General features: G+C 38.5%; 1 protein-coding gene across 1 annotated transcript; it reads right to left on the bottom strand.

Moving 5' to 3' along the window:
* Positions 1-526: 526 nt before the first annotated feature.
* On the bottom strand, positions 527-13778 carry atp6ap1a (ATPase H+ transporting accessory protein 1a). Its single transcript, XM_084366081.1, has 11 exons — positions 13623-13778; positions 10893-11019; positions 10501-10575; positions 9991-10184; positions 8942-8982; positions 8326-8411; positions 8079-8228; positions 6697-6854; positions 5615-5665; positions 5192-5429; positions 527-777 (listed from the first exon to the last, which is right to left on the bottom strand). Exons 1-11 carry the CDS (start codon positions 13745-13747, stop codon positions 568-570), a joined length of 1455 nt encoding a protein of 484 aa, XP_084222207.1. The 5' UTR covers positions 13748-13778; the 3' UTR covers positions 527-567.
* Between the last annotated feature and the right edge of the window lie 1033 nt (positions 13779-14811).

Below are 14811 nucleotides of genomic sequence, written 5' to 3'. Positions count from 1 at the left end.
GAAAAACTTGACCGGACTGTGTTAGAGCATTGTCTAACACAGCCACAATGAACAGTGGCTTTTTACAGCCTTTTATCTGAGAACAGCTGCCTGAATGTAGTGAAAGTGAAAGTCACCTCAAGACTCCATAAACAGGGCCACACCCTCCACATGATCACATTGTTAATAAAGAATATTGATTATAGCTGTTTTAAGCCAAGACAGACATTTTTCAGCCATCGTCTTTGTTCAGATTAGGAAACAAGTTGAAAATCTCATCGAGCAGTGACGAATATTTTAGAAGTGACTGAGGATTCTGGAAATCCCTTCAGAGCAGCTTTTAGTTTTATTAAACCACCTTTTAGGGATTTTTAATACATGAGAGGCACAAACTGAGCGACCTGAACACTCGGCTGTTCAGTCTCAGGATGCACATTTTATAAACTGACACATACGCAGTGATGACTAAACCCTTATTCTGACAACACCACTTATTAGTCTGCATAATGCCCAACTACAGATGAACAGGGAGTGGAATGTAAAGGGAGGGAGGAAAAATGGAAAGTGAAGTCAGGAGAGAGACTGCAGTTACTCTGTCTGGGGCACAGAGATAGCCGGGCCCTTGGGGTCATCAAAGCGGTCCATAGTGCGGAGCTGCATGATCATGTGCAGGCCGTAGGTGAGCACGAGGACCATGAGGAGACTGGTCATCAGACCCATCCAGATACCAGGAGAGAAAAAGCCCGCACAGTCACTGGCATACGAGAATTCACTGCCGGACACGTTGAAGCCCTGGATCTATCAAGTTAAATGAAAAAGAGGTGACGGTGTTAATCTCTGTTTTCTCTGTTTGTACAAAAGAAACATTTAGAGACACATTGTTCAACAGCCAACTGGACAAAGTATGATGTACACAGAGAAAAGAGGTTTTCAAACTGTGAGGCAAAAATACAGCATGTGGTGAAGGGAACAGCTGAAAAACAACAGGGAGTTGTAGCTCGACTGATTTGGCCTTTTATCGACACATTCAGCATTTGGAGCTGCAGCAGTGTCTGTGACACAAAGCGCTAACAAACCAAAATTTGTAGGTAGACACCAAAAATAGGCATTTGACTACTTTCACATTGCCAGGAGATGAGTTTAGCTCCCTGTTACTATCTGTTGTGTCATATTTGACGTCACAAAGGCGGAAAAACAGAAAAGTAGAAAGCTGCAGATCATGTAGCTCATCAGAATACATCGAGAAGACGGTCCAGAAAGAAAATCTGTTTCACACATCCTAGCTGATTTTTTTCTCCTGGGGGAAAATTTGTATTAAAAATCCTGAAAATTCTCCATTTTTAAAAAAAAAAATTTGATGGGGGAAAATTTTAGAAGAAAAATAAACTCACAGTTTCTCCTGCAGAAAACGGAAACATTTCACACATGAAAAAATTATTTCACTTGGATTTTTTTTTTTTTGCACCATTTCACACGTGGGTAAGAAATCTCCTTAATTTTTTTCTCTCCATGTTTTCACAGATGAAAAAACAAAAAAAACACCATTCTGGCAAAACTTTTTTTTCCCCACTCAAAAATATATTCCACCCAGTTTCACACATGCCAAAAAAATCACTTGACTTTCTTTCTCCTGAAGATGTTTTTGGGAATTTTCTGCACGTTTTGGATTTATTTTTCAAGCTAGCTTCACACGTTGACATAAAAATCCTCCTGGACTAAAAAAAATAATAAAAATCACTGTTTCAGAAGAGATTTTTTTTCTCCTAGAAACAAGAATTAAGAAAGAAGAATTCACTCGGTTTAAAAAAAGAAAAAGATCTGAAATGTTTATCCTCACTCGGTGTCACTCACATTTTTTCATGAACCATCTAAACACTGCTGCATACCAAGAATGTGAGAAATAGTGATTTATATTATTTTTTTGCCAGGAGAAAATTATTTTCATGTGTGACACACCAAGTGGAAAAAAAGAAGAAATTTATTTATTTTTTTCCCCAGGGCTGTTTTTTTTCTTTGTGAGGCTCATTCTTCTGTTCGTTTTTGAAATAGTTTCTTTCTCCTGTTTTTTTTTTCCCCACTTGATTTCACACAGGGGTCAACTTTTTTCCACCAGTTCTCAAGTGATTTTTTGGCATTTATGAAAAAATAAATATCCAGGATTTTTTTCTTTTTCAGTTTCTAGTTTAAAAAAACAATTTCACTGTCACGCGAGAACATTTTTTCTCCTGGGTAAACACACGAAGAAGAATTCACACGTGAAAGAGTAAAAAATGTTTTCCTCCTGGAATTTTTTTTTTAATACTTAAAAACTTTTTTTTATTTCCTGAATTTTCCCCCCCCATTTCAAACTAGTTTCATTCATGAAAACAAAAATTCTCCTTGAGGAAAATTTGTAATTAAAAAAGAAAAAAAACAACTATATTATATACTATACTATATTTTTTTCGTGGTTGAATTCCCCACACTCAGTTTCGCTCATATACAAAAAAAAAGATTTCTCCTGAAAACATTTTTCCCCAAATAACTTTTCTTGTCAAACTAGTTTCATACATCAAAACAAAAAGTAAAAAAATAAATAAATGAATAAAAAAATCACACGTGAAAAAAAAGGGAAAATTCTCGCACATTTTTTTTTTTACCCTCGTACACATGAAAAAAATCCTCCTGAAAAATACTTCCAAAAGAGATTTTTTTTTTTTTTCCAGAAGAAAATTCCGGCTTATTCCAGTTTGTTTTTTTAATACTTTTCTCTCCTGGATTTTTTTCCCCCCAGAATTCTTTTCCTGAAAATGTTTTCCTAGTTGAATTTTTAGCCCATAGTAAAACATTTCCTGAATTTTTTTTTTCCCCCCTGAAATTCCTTTTTCAAACAAGTTTCATTCATGGAAACAAAATAATCCTCTGGTGAAATTTGAAAAAAATATTTCCTGAAAAGAAAAAAAAAATTCTCCTGAATTATTTTTTTCCTGAAATTCTTTTATTTTTTTAAATAACTTTTTTCTCCTGGAAATGTTTTTTTTTTTTTTTTTTTCCAACTCAATTTCGAAAATGGAAAAAAAGCCTCCTGGAAAATGAAAAAGTCTCCCATTTTCCCATTTCCCCCACTCGGATTCAAACGTAAAAAAAAAAGATTTCTCCTGAAAATTCTCCTAATTTTTAAAAAAATTTCTAGTTTAAAATATGAAAATAGATGAAATAAATAAAATATAAAAACATTTTTTTATTGTATTTTTTCCTTTTTACTTTGAATTATCTTTTTATTTATATCAAAATACATAATTCCTTCCAAAAATTACATCCTGTACAATTTCTTCTAGACATATAATGCAGTACAAGAACTCCGTACAGGAGACATGTTTGGGTTTTTATAAATACTTTTTTCTCCTGGAAATGTTCTTTTTTTTTTTCACGCATGAGAAAAAAGTTTCTCCTGATTTCCTTTTTAACGTTTCCTGTAATTCTCCTGAGGGGATTTTTTAGAAGAAAAGAAAAAAAAAATCAGTTTCTCCTGCAGAAACGGAAACATTTCACACAAAACTCTCTTTTTTCATGTTTTCACAGAATCGTTACTCATAAAGATGAGAACAACTTTTTTCCACCAGTTCAAGTGATTTTTTTTTGCCATGTGTGAAACTGAGTGGAAAATATTTTTTGGTGGAGCATTTTTTAGTAATATTTTCTTTCTCCTGAAGAGGTTTTTATGAATTCCCCCCCCACTCGGTTTCACGCATGGAAAATGATTTCTTCTGAATTTGTTTTTTCACTAGAATTTTTCTTTCTTTGTCAAATTAGTTTCATACATGAAAACAAAAATCCTCCTGGGAGAAAATGTATATTTGTTTCACACATGAAAAATTCCTCGTGCAAACATTTTCCAGAAGAAAGATTTTTTTTTTTTCCAGGAGGAAATTCAGGCAAATTTTTCTGCTTTTTCAAAAATAAAAACAAAAGTTCTACTGAGGGGAATTTTAGAAAAAAAAAGAAGATCAGTTTCACAAGAAAAACAAAGTATCCTGAAATTCTCTTTCCTTACAGAAGGAACTGAGATTATCCCAGCTATGTGTACAGGTAGGGCTGGGCGATATCTCGAATATACTCTATGTATCGCGGCTTGTTCTCTGTGGGATGTAGAAAATGACTATATCGTGACTATTAAGCTAAAATGCTAATATTTGCATATAAAAATTAATAAAAAATATTTAGAGATGTAAAAACAAGAGGTGTATCTCATGCAGCCAGTGTAGTTACATGATCCCAACATGATTTTGAGTCAATTGATCACATGACCTGGAAGCTATTGTAAAGTAATCTCAACCCTACACAGAGGTTTGTTGTCATGCAGGAAGACTTCCTCCGTTTATATCAAAGAAAAATGGGAAAAAGAGTTGAAGGAACAAATAACTGAGGAGGAATGGTTCAATATGTGTAAAACGCAGTGCACGGCCACTAGCTCCAGGATTTGGAGAGAATTCAATTGGAAAAATATGGTCAGAATTTTTATAACTCCAAATATTAGGAAGGAAACTGTATGTAACCAGCAACCATGCTGGAGACTATGTGGACACATGGATGTAGCCCATATGCATATTTTTTGGTCTTGCCAAAAGATCTGCTATTGGCAAGTAAAAAAGCAATAACAAGGTTATGGTATAAAGCAGAACCACCGACCGTGGAGCAGTGGGTGAGCACTGTGGGAGAAATATTTGTAATGGAAAAAATTACACATAAACTACGATTACAAGAGACACAATTTCAGGAAAAATGGGGAAAATGGACAGACTATAGAACACAGCAAGAGGACACCACATCACCACTGGACAATAAGGACACTGATATGTGAATATTTGCTTTGTGGAGTTTGTAAAACCTGACACTGTAATTGTTGAAAGAAAATTTCAGTTAAAAAAAAAAACAACTAAAATAAAAAAAAACTAATAAAAGAACCTTAAGATCGGTCCTGAAGCGCACGGGGAGCCAATGCAGCGATTTTAAAACTGGTGTAATGTGCTCCCGCCCTCTGGTCCTCACCAGCATGCGTGCGGCTGAGTTTTGTAGTAATAATTTGCTAATAAGTCTAATTTGCCAAAATGTGAAGACGTATAGCTACAAAAGCCCACAGCTCCAAGATATCATACTTCCTGTGTGTTGAGGGGGGCAAGGTGTCACACTTTGAAAACCAAAAGTTTTATCCGGCTTAAGATGACTTTCTTACCTGAAAGTCTTCAAAAGAAACCCTCCACTGATTGGCTGGATCTTTGGACGAGCGTGGGATGAGCAGGGGCCAACGGAAGTTGGTGACGGACTCGCAGCGGTACGAGTACTCAGCGGGTGCATAAATGTTTCTGCTGCCGTTGAACGTGGCTTTGGTGCCGTCGTACTCCAGCTCCACGGCGTCCAGCGTGAACCAGCGGCGAGCGGACACCTTGTAGTGACGCTGGCTCATGGCAAAGCTGGATACACACGAACACATGGAGAGAATTCAAACGGGTTCATGGAGGTTACAGCAGGAGATGGTGGAGCTCTATGTCCACTAGTATTAGTGAATTATAGTGCTGAAGGCTTAAAGTTCAAACAGAACAGAAGATATAGAATTATATTCAGTCATTTGAGTGTGTTTTCTATGTTGTGGACTCACATTAGTTTGAAGTCACGGTGGCGGAGAACATCCTCATAATTAAGAACCAACCTGCAAAGAACCAAAGATGAAATCAAATAAAGGAGGTCAAAAAAAAACAAAAAAAAATCCAGTTGACACAATTTTAAGGACAATTTCTTACTTTTTCTTTTAGGCTGCTATGATGAATATTGAGAGCAGTTTTGGTGGTGAAATGAATTTAAAATAATGTCTGCATCTCCTCGTTTGTTTGCTTTTGCTGTCTTAAGTCTCCGATAACACTGATGATGAAATAATGGGTCTAATAAAGTTTTGGATAACATGGTTTGTGTGTCTCTTTAGTAAAATGTGTTCAGTTTGTCTGATTTTTGTATTGTTTTATTTATGACACCATTTCAATACTTATTGTTTATTTACTTCCAAAACCTTTCAGCTGAACATTTTAAGATACTCTAGCAAAAGCCAAATGTTACGACCCCAGAGGTCAATGTGGGCAGTGGCGGTCGGTTTCTAGTTGGATAATTAATCACTGAAGTCATTCAGTTAGGCACAAATGCTAATTATTGAGTTGATACAGCTTCTGTTCTAGTGCCAGAGAGAACACTTTTTCTTAATCTTCTGTAACTAAACTGAGTTTTTGTTTTTGTTTTTTTTAATTAGGACAAAACAAAACATTTGTGACGTCACTTTGGAAAAGTTGATGTACATTTTTCACTATCTTAATTATCACTGTGAATCCATTATAAAAGTAAAACCTGGTGGATTGCAGATTACATAAAGTGAAGTTTAAGCAGAAGCACTGTACTAGCCCACCTGTGGCAGCAGTTTTGACTGTCCAAAAAAAGTAATTCCTCCTTCACTTTTTAAACGGTGCACTACATAGTTCTGGTGAAGACATTTTAATCAGAAGAGAAAGATCTTCAAACAGTGTTCTGGGACCTGATTTTGCTTTGAGAACAACTTGTTTATTCACTGATGGAAAAGATAAATATTTCTGAGTTTGGATTAATTAAACCTCATTAATATTGTAAATATTAAAATTGTGAGTTGGACACTCCAAAACTACACAGTGCCCCCTTAAGTATATGACATGTATGAACTACCTCGCTTTGGTTTTGTCGCAGCGTGAGCCGTCGAGCTTCAGGCGGGCTTCCTTCCCAAAGGTTGAAATGGTTAAGTCCTGGACTTCCCAGCTACCGCTCCGAAGGATGCTGACTGTCAGGCCTTTAGCCCACAGAAGGATACAGGTGTCTTCACCCTCCTGTAGGAAGAAGGAGGAGAGATGAGAGATCAAGAAAACAAGACTGAAAGAATAAAACTGTTATTGCATATTTTTCTTATTGTTACCAAATTAATAATAACATCAAAAACCTTTCAAAGGGCTGGGAGGATATGCTTACCTCCCAAATCAATACTATCACATTATTGGGTGGTGGTTCTACAGTACACGTCACTAATGTGACGCTACAAGACTAAGTTTTTTTGTTTGATTCTTTAACACTGGATCAGAAAAAAAGTTAAATCATCGCTTGTGGAAACTGAACATCATGAACGCTAGTCAGTCAGTCTATAAGTTTTATTTCAGCAATATTATCTCTACACTGCATATAAAAGTGTTAAACAAAATACTAACATTTACAATATTTATCTGCTCCCACTTATTAGACTAGTGCCATATGAATAATAAATAAAAAGGAAAATCTAAAGATCTAAAACGTATATGTGCTGCCCTCTTCTGGCAAGCAATTATTATTTATAAACCCACCTGGTGTTTAGAGTTTTGACCCTTATTTGTGGAAGCAGGATGGTGTGTTCTGGATTGAATCAAAATAAACTACGGTGTGTGCGTTCATGGCAGTGTGGCTAATAGTTTATGGACAGTGGAGCTCTGTGGCACAGAGGAAGAGGATACATCGGGCTGTGAAACACACACAGTAGCCATGTTTCCATAAAATGTCTAAGCAAATTTTAAGCAAACTTTTGAAAGATAGTTAAAACAAAACAAAAGGTGAATCTGGTGCATTTCCATAAACTGTTTTGAATGAATGAAGTTGGCCAGGTAAAGCGTAATTTGGCCAGAGGATGATGCAGCGTAGGCTCAGAAATTACGATAGGGCAAGTTGTAATTGTTCTTGCATGTCTGATAGCATCGGCCATGTTGACAAAGAAATACAATGCAGACAGCGGAGGTTATTCAGTTCGATTCTGTTTCCACCCAACAGTCTGCGCTTCAACTCTGATTCACAAAAGACAAAAACCACCTCATGCGAGCGTTCAAACGTTTTTGCATGTTTTTTCAAATGTTGCCGTTTGCATAAAATTTCGAATGCGATATTCTTCAAAATGCTTCATGGAAACACGGCTAAGCTTGTCAGTAAAAACATCACTCGTTGATTTGGGTCTTTCAATAGGATTTGTTAACAATAAGAAGAAAATATGAGACTGCACACTGAATGTAAAGAAGGATGCAACCAAGTCGCTCCACCTTAAACTCCACCGGACCGTAGATCTCAGTCTTCTCCTTGATCCGACGCTGCCTCTCACGCTCTCTCTCCCTCTCCCTGTATCCACCTCTGGCCTGCAGCAGAGAACGTCCTCCACCCAGGCCGGCTTCAATAGAGAGAGACGCAGCTTCCTGTAAAGAGACAGGAAGAGTGGAACAGACATTTGGGTTGGAAAAACATGAATTAACAGATGTTCAACACATTATTAATAAACACATTGGCACTCACCCTGGACGGTCGCAGGGCTGTGTAGATGGCAGTGTATGGAACAGACTGGGCCTTCATGGTGCTCAACACCTGACCAATCACCTCATCTGAAAAACAACATCTTCATCTATTGGCGTGGCATTACCCAGCAAGTTCTCACATGCCAAAAACTGTCCCCAGAGGGGTTCAGGTCCATCCACACCAAGAACGATAACTATAAATATTACGTTTTAAAAATCGTTCTAACTGCAGTGTATGGAGTCCACACCACAACAATAACGACAGTGGGGAACGATGTCATTGGGATCACTTTCAGAGCAATTTGATCAACAATAGAAACACTGACAGCCAGTCAGAATTCATCGGACTTTACAGGGTCAATCAGCTTGATTTTGGGGACATTTTCCTACAAAACAATGTTGCAGGAGTGATTTTAATATTGGTTTCTAACTGTAGCTGGCCTCTTTTATGTAAGCTGATTGATGAAACACTTTTTAGATGGTCTACGCAAAGAACTCATTCAACCTATTACACGCTTATATTATGTATATGAGGCTGCAATATACACATAATGAACACCATTTTACCCGAGACATACCGCAGGCGGCTCGTTAGACAGGTTAAATGTAAGACTCACCGTTTCCACTGAGAATCTCTTTTGCAGACATCAGATCAGCCCTGAAAGAGAGTCGGACAACAATGAGATATTGATGAAAATAGGAGGGAGGTGAGTGAAATTGGCATGATTAAAATCAAAAGACTGAGATTGTAATAACCCCATTCAGACTCAATTTATTTCTCTAGTGGAGATGTGGTGAATTTAATATTTGGATGTAGAGATAGAGCATAATCGAGAGACTGTGGCCTTATTGTTGATTTTCTGGCCTCGGCTGGACCAACAATTTTAAAAGTTAGGGGCGCCCACTAGCTCAGTTGGTAGAGCAGGCGTCCCATGTACAGAGGCCTTGTCCTCGCTGCAGCGGTCCGGGGTTCGAGTCCAATAGTCTAACATTACCTGTATTAAAAGCTATTGTCGGAGGGAGGCAGAGATCAGCAGTGAGTGATAAAAAAATGGGGCTGGACTAGGGCATTAATGACTTCAGATTTTTTCAAGTCGACTTATCCGTCAATAAAATCGAAGTCAAGTCGTTTGATGACGTCATCACATTGACACAGCGGAGGAACACCTCCATACATGGGATGTGTGTCTGGCCCACAGCCGGAGAGTTTTAAAACCAGGAAACAGCTGATCACAGTAATCAGTCCATCACTTCAGCCGCGGACGTCAAGATGAGCAACTGGAAAGCCGCTGAGATCTGGGAGATGCTAGCGTCTCCTCGGTCTCTGTAGCTGTGTAGCGACAAGCTACGAACGGTCGCTACTTTCAAATTAAAAGCCCCCCGCTAAGAACCCAGTTCTAAAATCCAATGGGGTGCAATGTAAAGCTCTTATTTTGAAGACAAATTTGTTGTCACTGTTCACTGCCCAAAAAAAAAAAGAGCAAAAAAACACGACTTGTCGACCACTCTCAGGGGTCGTCGACTTGCACCACTGACGTTGACGCGTCGACAAATCGGCTTTTCTGTTAATGCCCTAGGCTGGACTCTGTTCTGCCTGGGGCTTAAAGATTGTTATTGGTATCACAGTCAGTAATGCTCTCTCTGATTGCATCCCCAGTGTACCTACCCAATGCCGTACGGCAGCCTGAACACCAGCAGGGCGGGTGAGGAGGCGTTGAGTCTCAGCTGGCTAAGGGTCTCAGGGTCCATGTACAGAGGGGAGGTTTCTAATTGGTCCTGCAGCTGACCAATCACTGCATTGGAGGCAGGCCAGGACACAGCAGGAAGCACCAGAGGGGAGGACGAGGACATCAGAGCCCCCTGTGAGACACGAGAGACAGAAGATGTGAACAGGCGACCAAATGAAACGCATGATTACCTTCAGTTAAATTATTATTTCTCTGGTTCAGACATTACTGGAAACATTTTGGATAATGTAAATACACAACTCAACAAAATATATAACAAAAGGTCTAGTGGCTTTTAGTCAATTTAAAGTTAAGTGTAACATTCTTCTTCTGTCATGTTCATTTGAGACGAGAACTTTAAACTTTTCGCATCAGCATGATAAGCAGAAATTGAGAGTATAATAGGACTCAGAAATCTTATACTCAATAACTCAATGACATCATCTTACCTCGAGGTTGGGGAAAACGCTGTCCTGTTTGTTTCCAAAAGCTCCTCCATACATGGTGAAGTCCTCTATGCTCATCTGGGTGGAGACAGTCAAAAACAATCTCAAATAAGCAAAAATCAACTCTACTCAAAATGTAGACATTCAAGCTACAAAACTCGGATTTCCAAATATGTGTAGAGTTCTGAGTTCTGGATCATTATCAGGAACATTTATAGTGTTTTGACTGAGGGTGAGCGCAAACAAGTCATTTTAAAAAAAAGGTACAGCGTGTAAACTTTAGGGCCATCTAGCGGTGGAGTTGCAGATTGCAACAAACAAAATATCCCTTTTCTGACTGATAATTGAAATGTAATGAAACAAAGAGCATTTAAAATGTGTGTGTTTGCGTGCACCTTGTCCTGAAGGAACAGCACTACATTTCTTGGGCCCTCAGTCAGAGCTTTCTCCAGGTAGGCGGCCAGCTGCTGCTGCTCGACGATGTGACCCGCTGTAGGAGGGGATGGACTTGGAAGGGAGATCCTGGTGGAGGAACAAGTATTCAGATCTCAATCCAAAGAAAACATAGTCATACAATAATGTGAACACCTTCGATATCTTGGAGTGAACACCTCCACATGTGACCCCATTTATATAGCACCATTCAGACACAAGGGAATTTAAAGTGCTCTACAGAGACATAGAAATACATACAAAAATCTGACATTAATAAAACGGTTAATAAAATCAAAAGGAAGCAAATAAGTAGTTATGAATCTAATCATTTGAAGGCCTCAGTAAACAGTATTGTTTTCAGCCCCGATTTAAATGAGCGGAAAGTTTTAGCAGATCTCAGGCGTTCAGGAAGATTGCTCCAAGAAGACGACCTCCTTATATCTGCACTATTGTAAAATCAAAATATGTATACGTTGATTATTTCTTTATTTTTTGCTAATAAATCTTGTGTGGCCTTGTCTTCTTCCAGGTCTCCACGGTGGGAGGATGTCATCTCGCTTGTGCACCACTCGGCGATGCTTCAGATTCACACTCTTCACTTATAATTTATATAATCTACGTCTGATATTTTGTCATTGTCATCTGTATACTCTTACGTATGCATGTCTGTCCTGGGAGAGGGATCCCTCCTCTGTGGCACTTCCTGAGGTTTCTTCCAATTTTTTTCCCCTGCTACATGGGGAGTTTTTCCTTACTCTTCACTCGTTCACTGCGCAGATTGTAAACCCCACTGGATGAACGTGATTGTGATTTTGGAATATACAAATAAAATGGACTTGACTTGTTTCACAGGTAGGGAGTATAAAAATGAAAAGCTGCTTCACCTCTAATTCTGAGAACAGTGTAAACCTGTACCAGATGACCTGAGGGGTTACGAACTGTTATGAACACCACTTTTGTGATTTAAATTAAATGTGTAGCAGTAAAAAGCTAATGTTAGGCTATAAACAGATGACATCACGGTCGCATGACTTGAACATCACCACCACTGAGCATCTTACTACACAATTACTATACAGGTTTCTATAAACTGATCAAAGTACAAGTTGTAAAGTCAGAGTTAGAATAGTGTGTAACTAAAGTGGGCCTGTAAAGACGGACTAGTGAGTAGATGAGTCCGTGTTCGCTGTGAGGACGTTTAATGTCCCCTACAACCTCTTATGCACTTCATAATTCATGTGCTTTATGTCGTAGAACAAAACATGTAAATATCTTAAGCCTGTGGAAACCACAGACCTTATTTCAGGCATTTAACTGAAAACCAATTAAAAAATTCATTAACTCTGAGACGAAGGAACCGAAACTGCAAAAATGCGAACTGATTTCTGGACTCGTTTCTACACTGCTCCAGCAGCATTTTGATATCCACATTTGAGGCATTACTGCAAAAAACATAAAATTGTTTTGTATTTGTTGATGTAGTTATTCTGTGTATTATCTATATTAAAGATTGTCAACTCATATATCACTATTTGAATTTTTTTGTTTCTTTACATTGGGCTCTATGGGGGTATGGCCTTAGAATAATGTCAGTGTTTTTAGGCTATATTGTAAAACACAATTATATCACGATATTGTGAAGTGTCCTCAAAAGCCTTTGTAAGTTATAGGATTTGGCACCAAATCACTATATTTTTAACCAAATACCTCCTTGATATTAATATTGTTAGAGAATTGTCAGGATGATGATGATTGGTACTTTCACAAAACATTAGCACAATAAAAATGTATGATGAATAATCATCAGTAATGTGGATATAATGACTAAGTGGGTAAAGACAAGTGTAAGTAAGTAGAACAGGCTGGTAGGTTAAGAAAATGGCATCACTTTACTGTACTGCAGCCTTTAAAACCAGGACAGGACAACACTTGTGTCTTATTGTAACACAAGGACGTACAAAAAATCTCAGTCTTATTTCATACATTGTTGAATTTCCCAGCCCTACTGCAGCCCTCTGTATTACATGAGAGGTAACATCTGGAGCAAATGTTTAAGATATAACATCCAAATCTGCAAAATTACTATCCCCTTCAATTAAATGTAGTGGAGTAAAAAGTACCTCTAGAATTTAGTGTCAGAAAAATGAAATACTCAAACAATTAGAGTGCAATACAAAGTACAACACAACATTCAAAACAAGTACCTTTAAAATGATATTTAAGTAAATACAAGGGTAAAAGTACTCAAATTACTATAATGAAAAACAGTTAACAGGCACAAAATGACACAGGCAGGTGTAATCTGGATACATCTGGTGTTGGCATTTTAAATTAACACGACAATTGATCATCGATCACACCGCCCATCAGGCTACGTGACGTTATACGGTTTTAATGACAGGTGACATTGCACCTGTCATTAATTATAGTTACAGGAAACTATCATGTCACGCCTCCTTAATTTAATTATTCAAGCGTTCAATTGTAACTCAGCTCAGTCTGCGTCGTTTTCACCTCTTCAGCAGAGAATGATCGATGCTAGCTTTCATCCTAACAACGTCAACGGACGGACGGCTAACGGCTAGCTAACCGCTAGCTAACAGGGAATAAGAGCGTCGAAAGCCGTTAGCCCTCAGAGGCCGTTGTCCTCCGTGAGCGGAGAAAATACACGAAAACACAACGTAGCTTACCCTTCGCTCGTCCACAGGATAAGCGGCACCTGTTCATCGCAATTTCCCGTCTGCAATATGCCCAATAAACCGAGGAAAACGGCCAAAGACGCGGAGATGCGCTGAAGATGCCCTGTCGTCGCCATCTTTAGAGACTGACAGCAGGTGACGTCACGTGACGGAGGATGAAGAGGAGGCTCGTGTGCCTCGTTGTCGCTGCAGCCAGGGCCGCCCTAACCTAATGCCAGGCCCCGGGGCTGGGGGGGTTCGTAGGCCCCTCCGTCCCCTCGATCTAAAAAAGTGTAATATCCAGGTAATCTACGTCACAAAATGCATTAGTTTCTTTCCAGACATACAACAGTGAGTTTTCCCTCTTTGAGCCAGAAAACACCATAATACTGTTATTAACATATCACTGAGCCCACGTGAGCATAAACACTATTTAACAACCACTCACAGCAACTTATGGTGATAATAAAACCAAAATGTGTGAAAGTATGATTTCAAACGATATTATGAAAAACATCACCAATCATCACCGGTCTGCACAAACACTGATGATAACTAATAACAGCATAAGCAAAGAGCAGCAACAGGTCAACGTAGGAGCCTCTTCTTCTCGGCCTGTGAACCAATCACATGCACCTGCACAGACACACAAACACACTCCATTCAGCACCATGGATAGCAACATGGCCTAATGCCAGGTACCAACAAGATGAAACTGAGCAACATTTACAGGTTTGCAGTATAATCGAGACAAACATCTAAGCAAATGTGCATTTCTCTTAAAACAATGCACAACCACAACAATTTAAAACCTGCACAAGCTATAAATACAGCACTTTCTTACCTTTTTCGAAGTGCTTTCGTCTGGTCTTCTTTGAAGAAAACGCCCTAATTATGTCCTTAATCACGAAGGATGTCATGCTCAATAGACGTCAGTGTGAGATGACTGACTCGGTCTTGCTGCATGCTTGATCGCAGTCTATATACAATGACTGTCTCGCACACAGAGTATATTTTGTATTGCTTATTTCTTTACCACTTTCCAAATAATTTATAGTATTTTTAACTATCTGCTCACTCATTCATCGAGCCAGAAACTCCTTTCAAACATCTTTGTTTTGACCACGTAAGTATTTTGTAGTAAATGAGTAGTACTAAGTGTCTCATGTCCATGGCTGGCTACTCAGTGACCAATCTTTTT

This window comes from Pagrus pagrus (assembly GCF_965226575.1).
Source record: "Pagrus pagrus genome assembly, chromosome: 11".
NCBI lineage: Eukaryota > Metazoa > Chordata > Actinopteri > Spariformes > Sparidae > Pagrus > Pagrus pagrus.
Note: the sequence above shows the minus strand (reverse complement) of the source record. Positions and strands in the feature narration are given on the sequence as shown.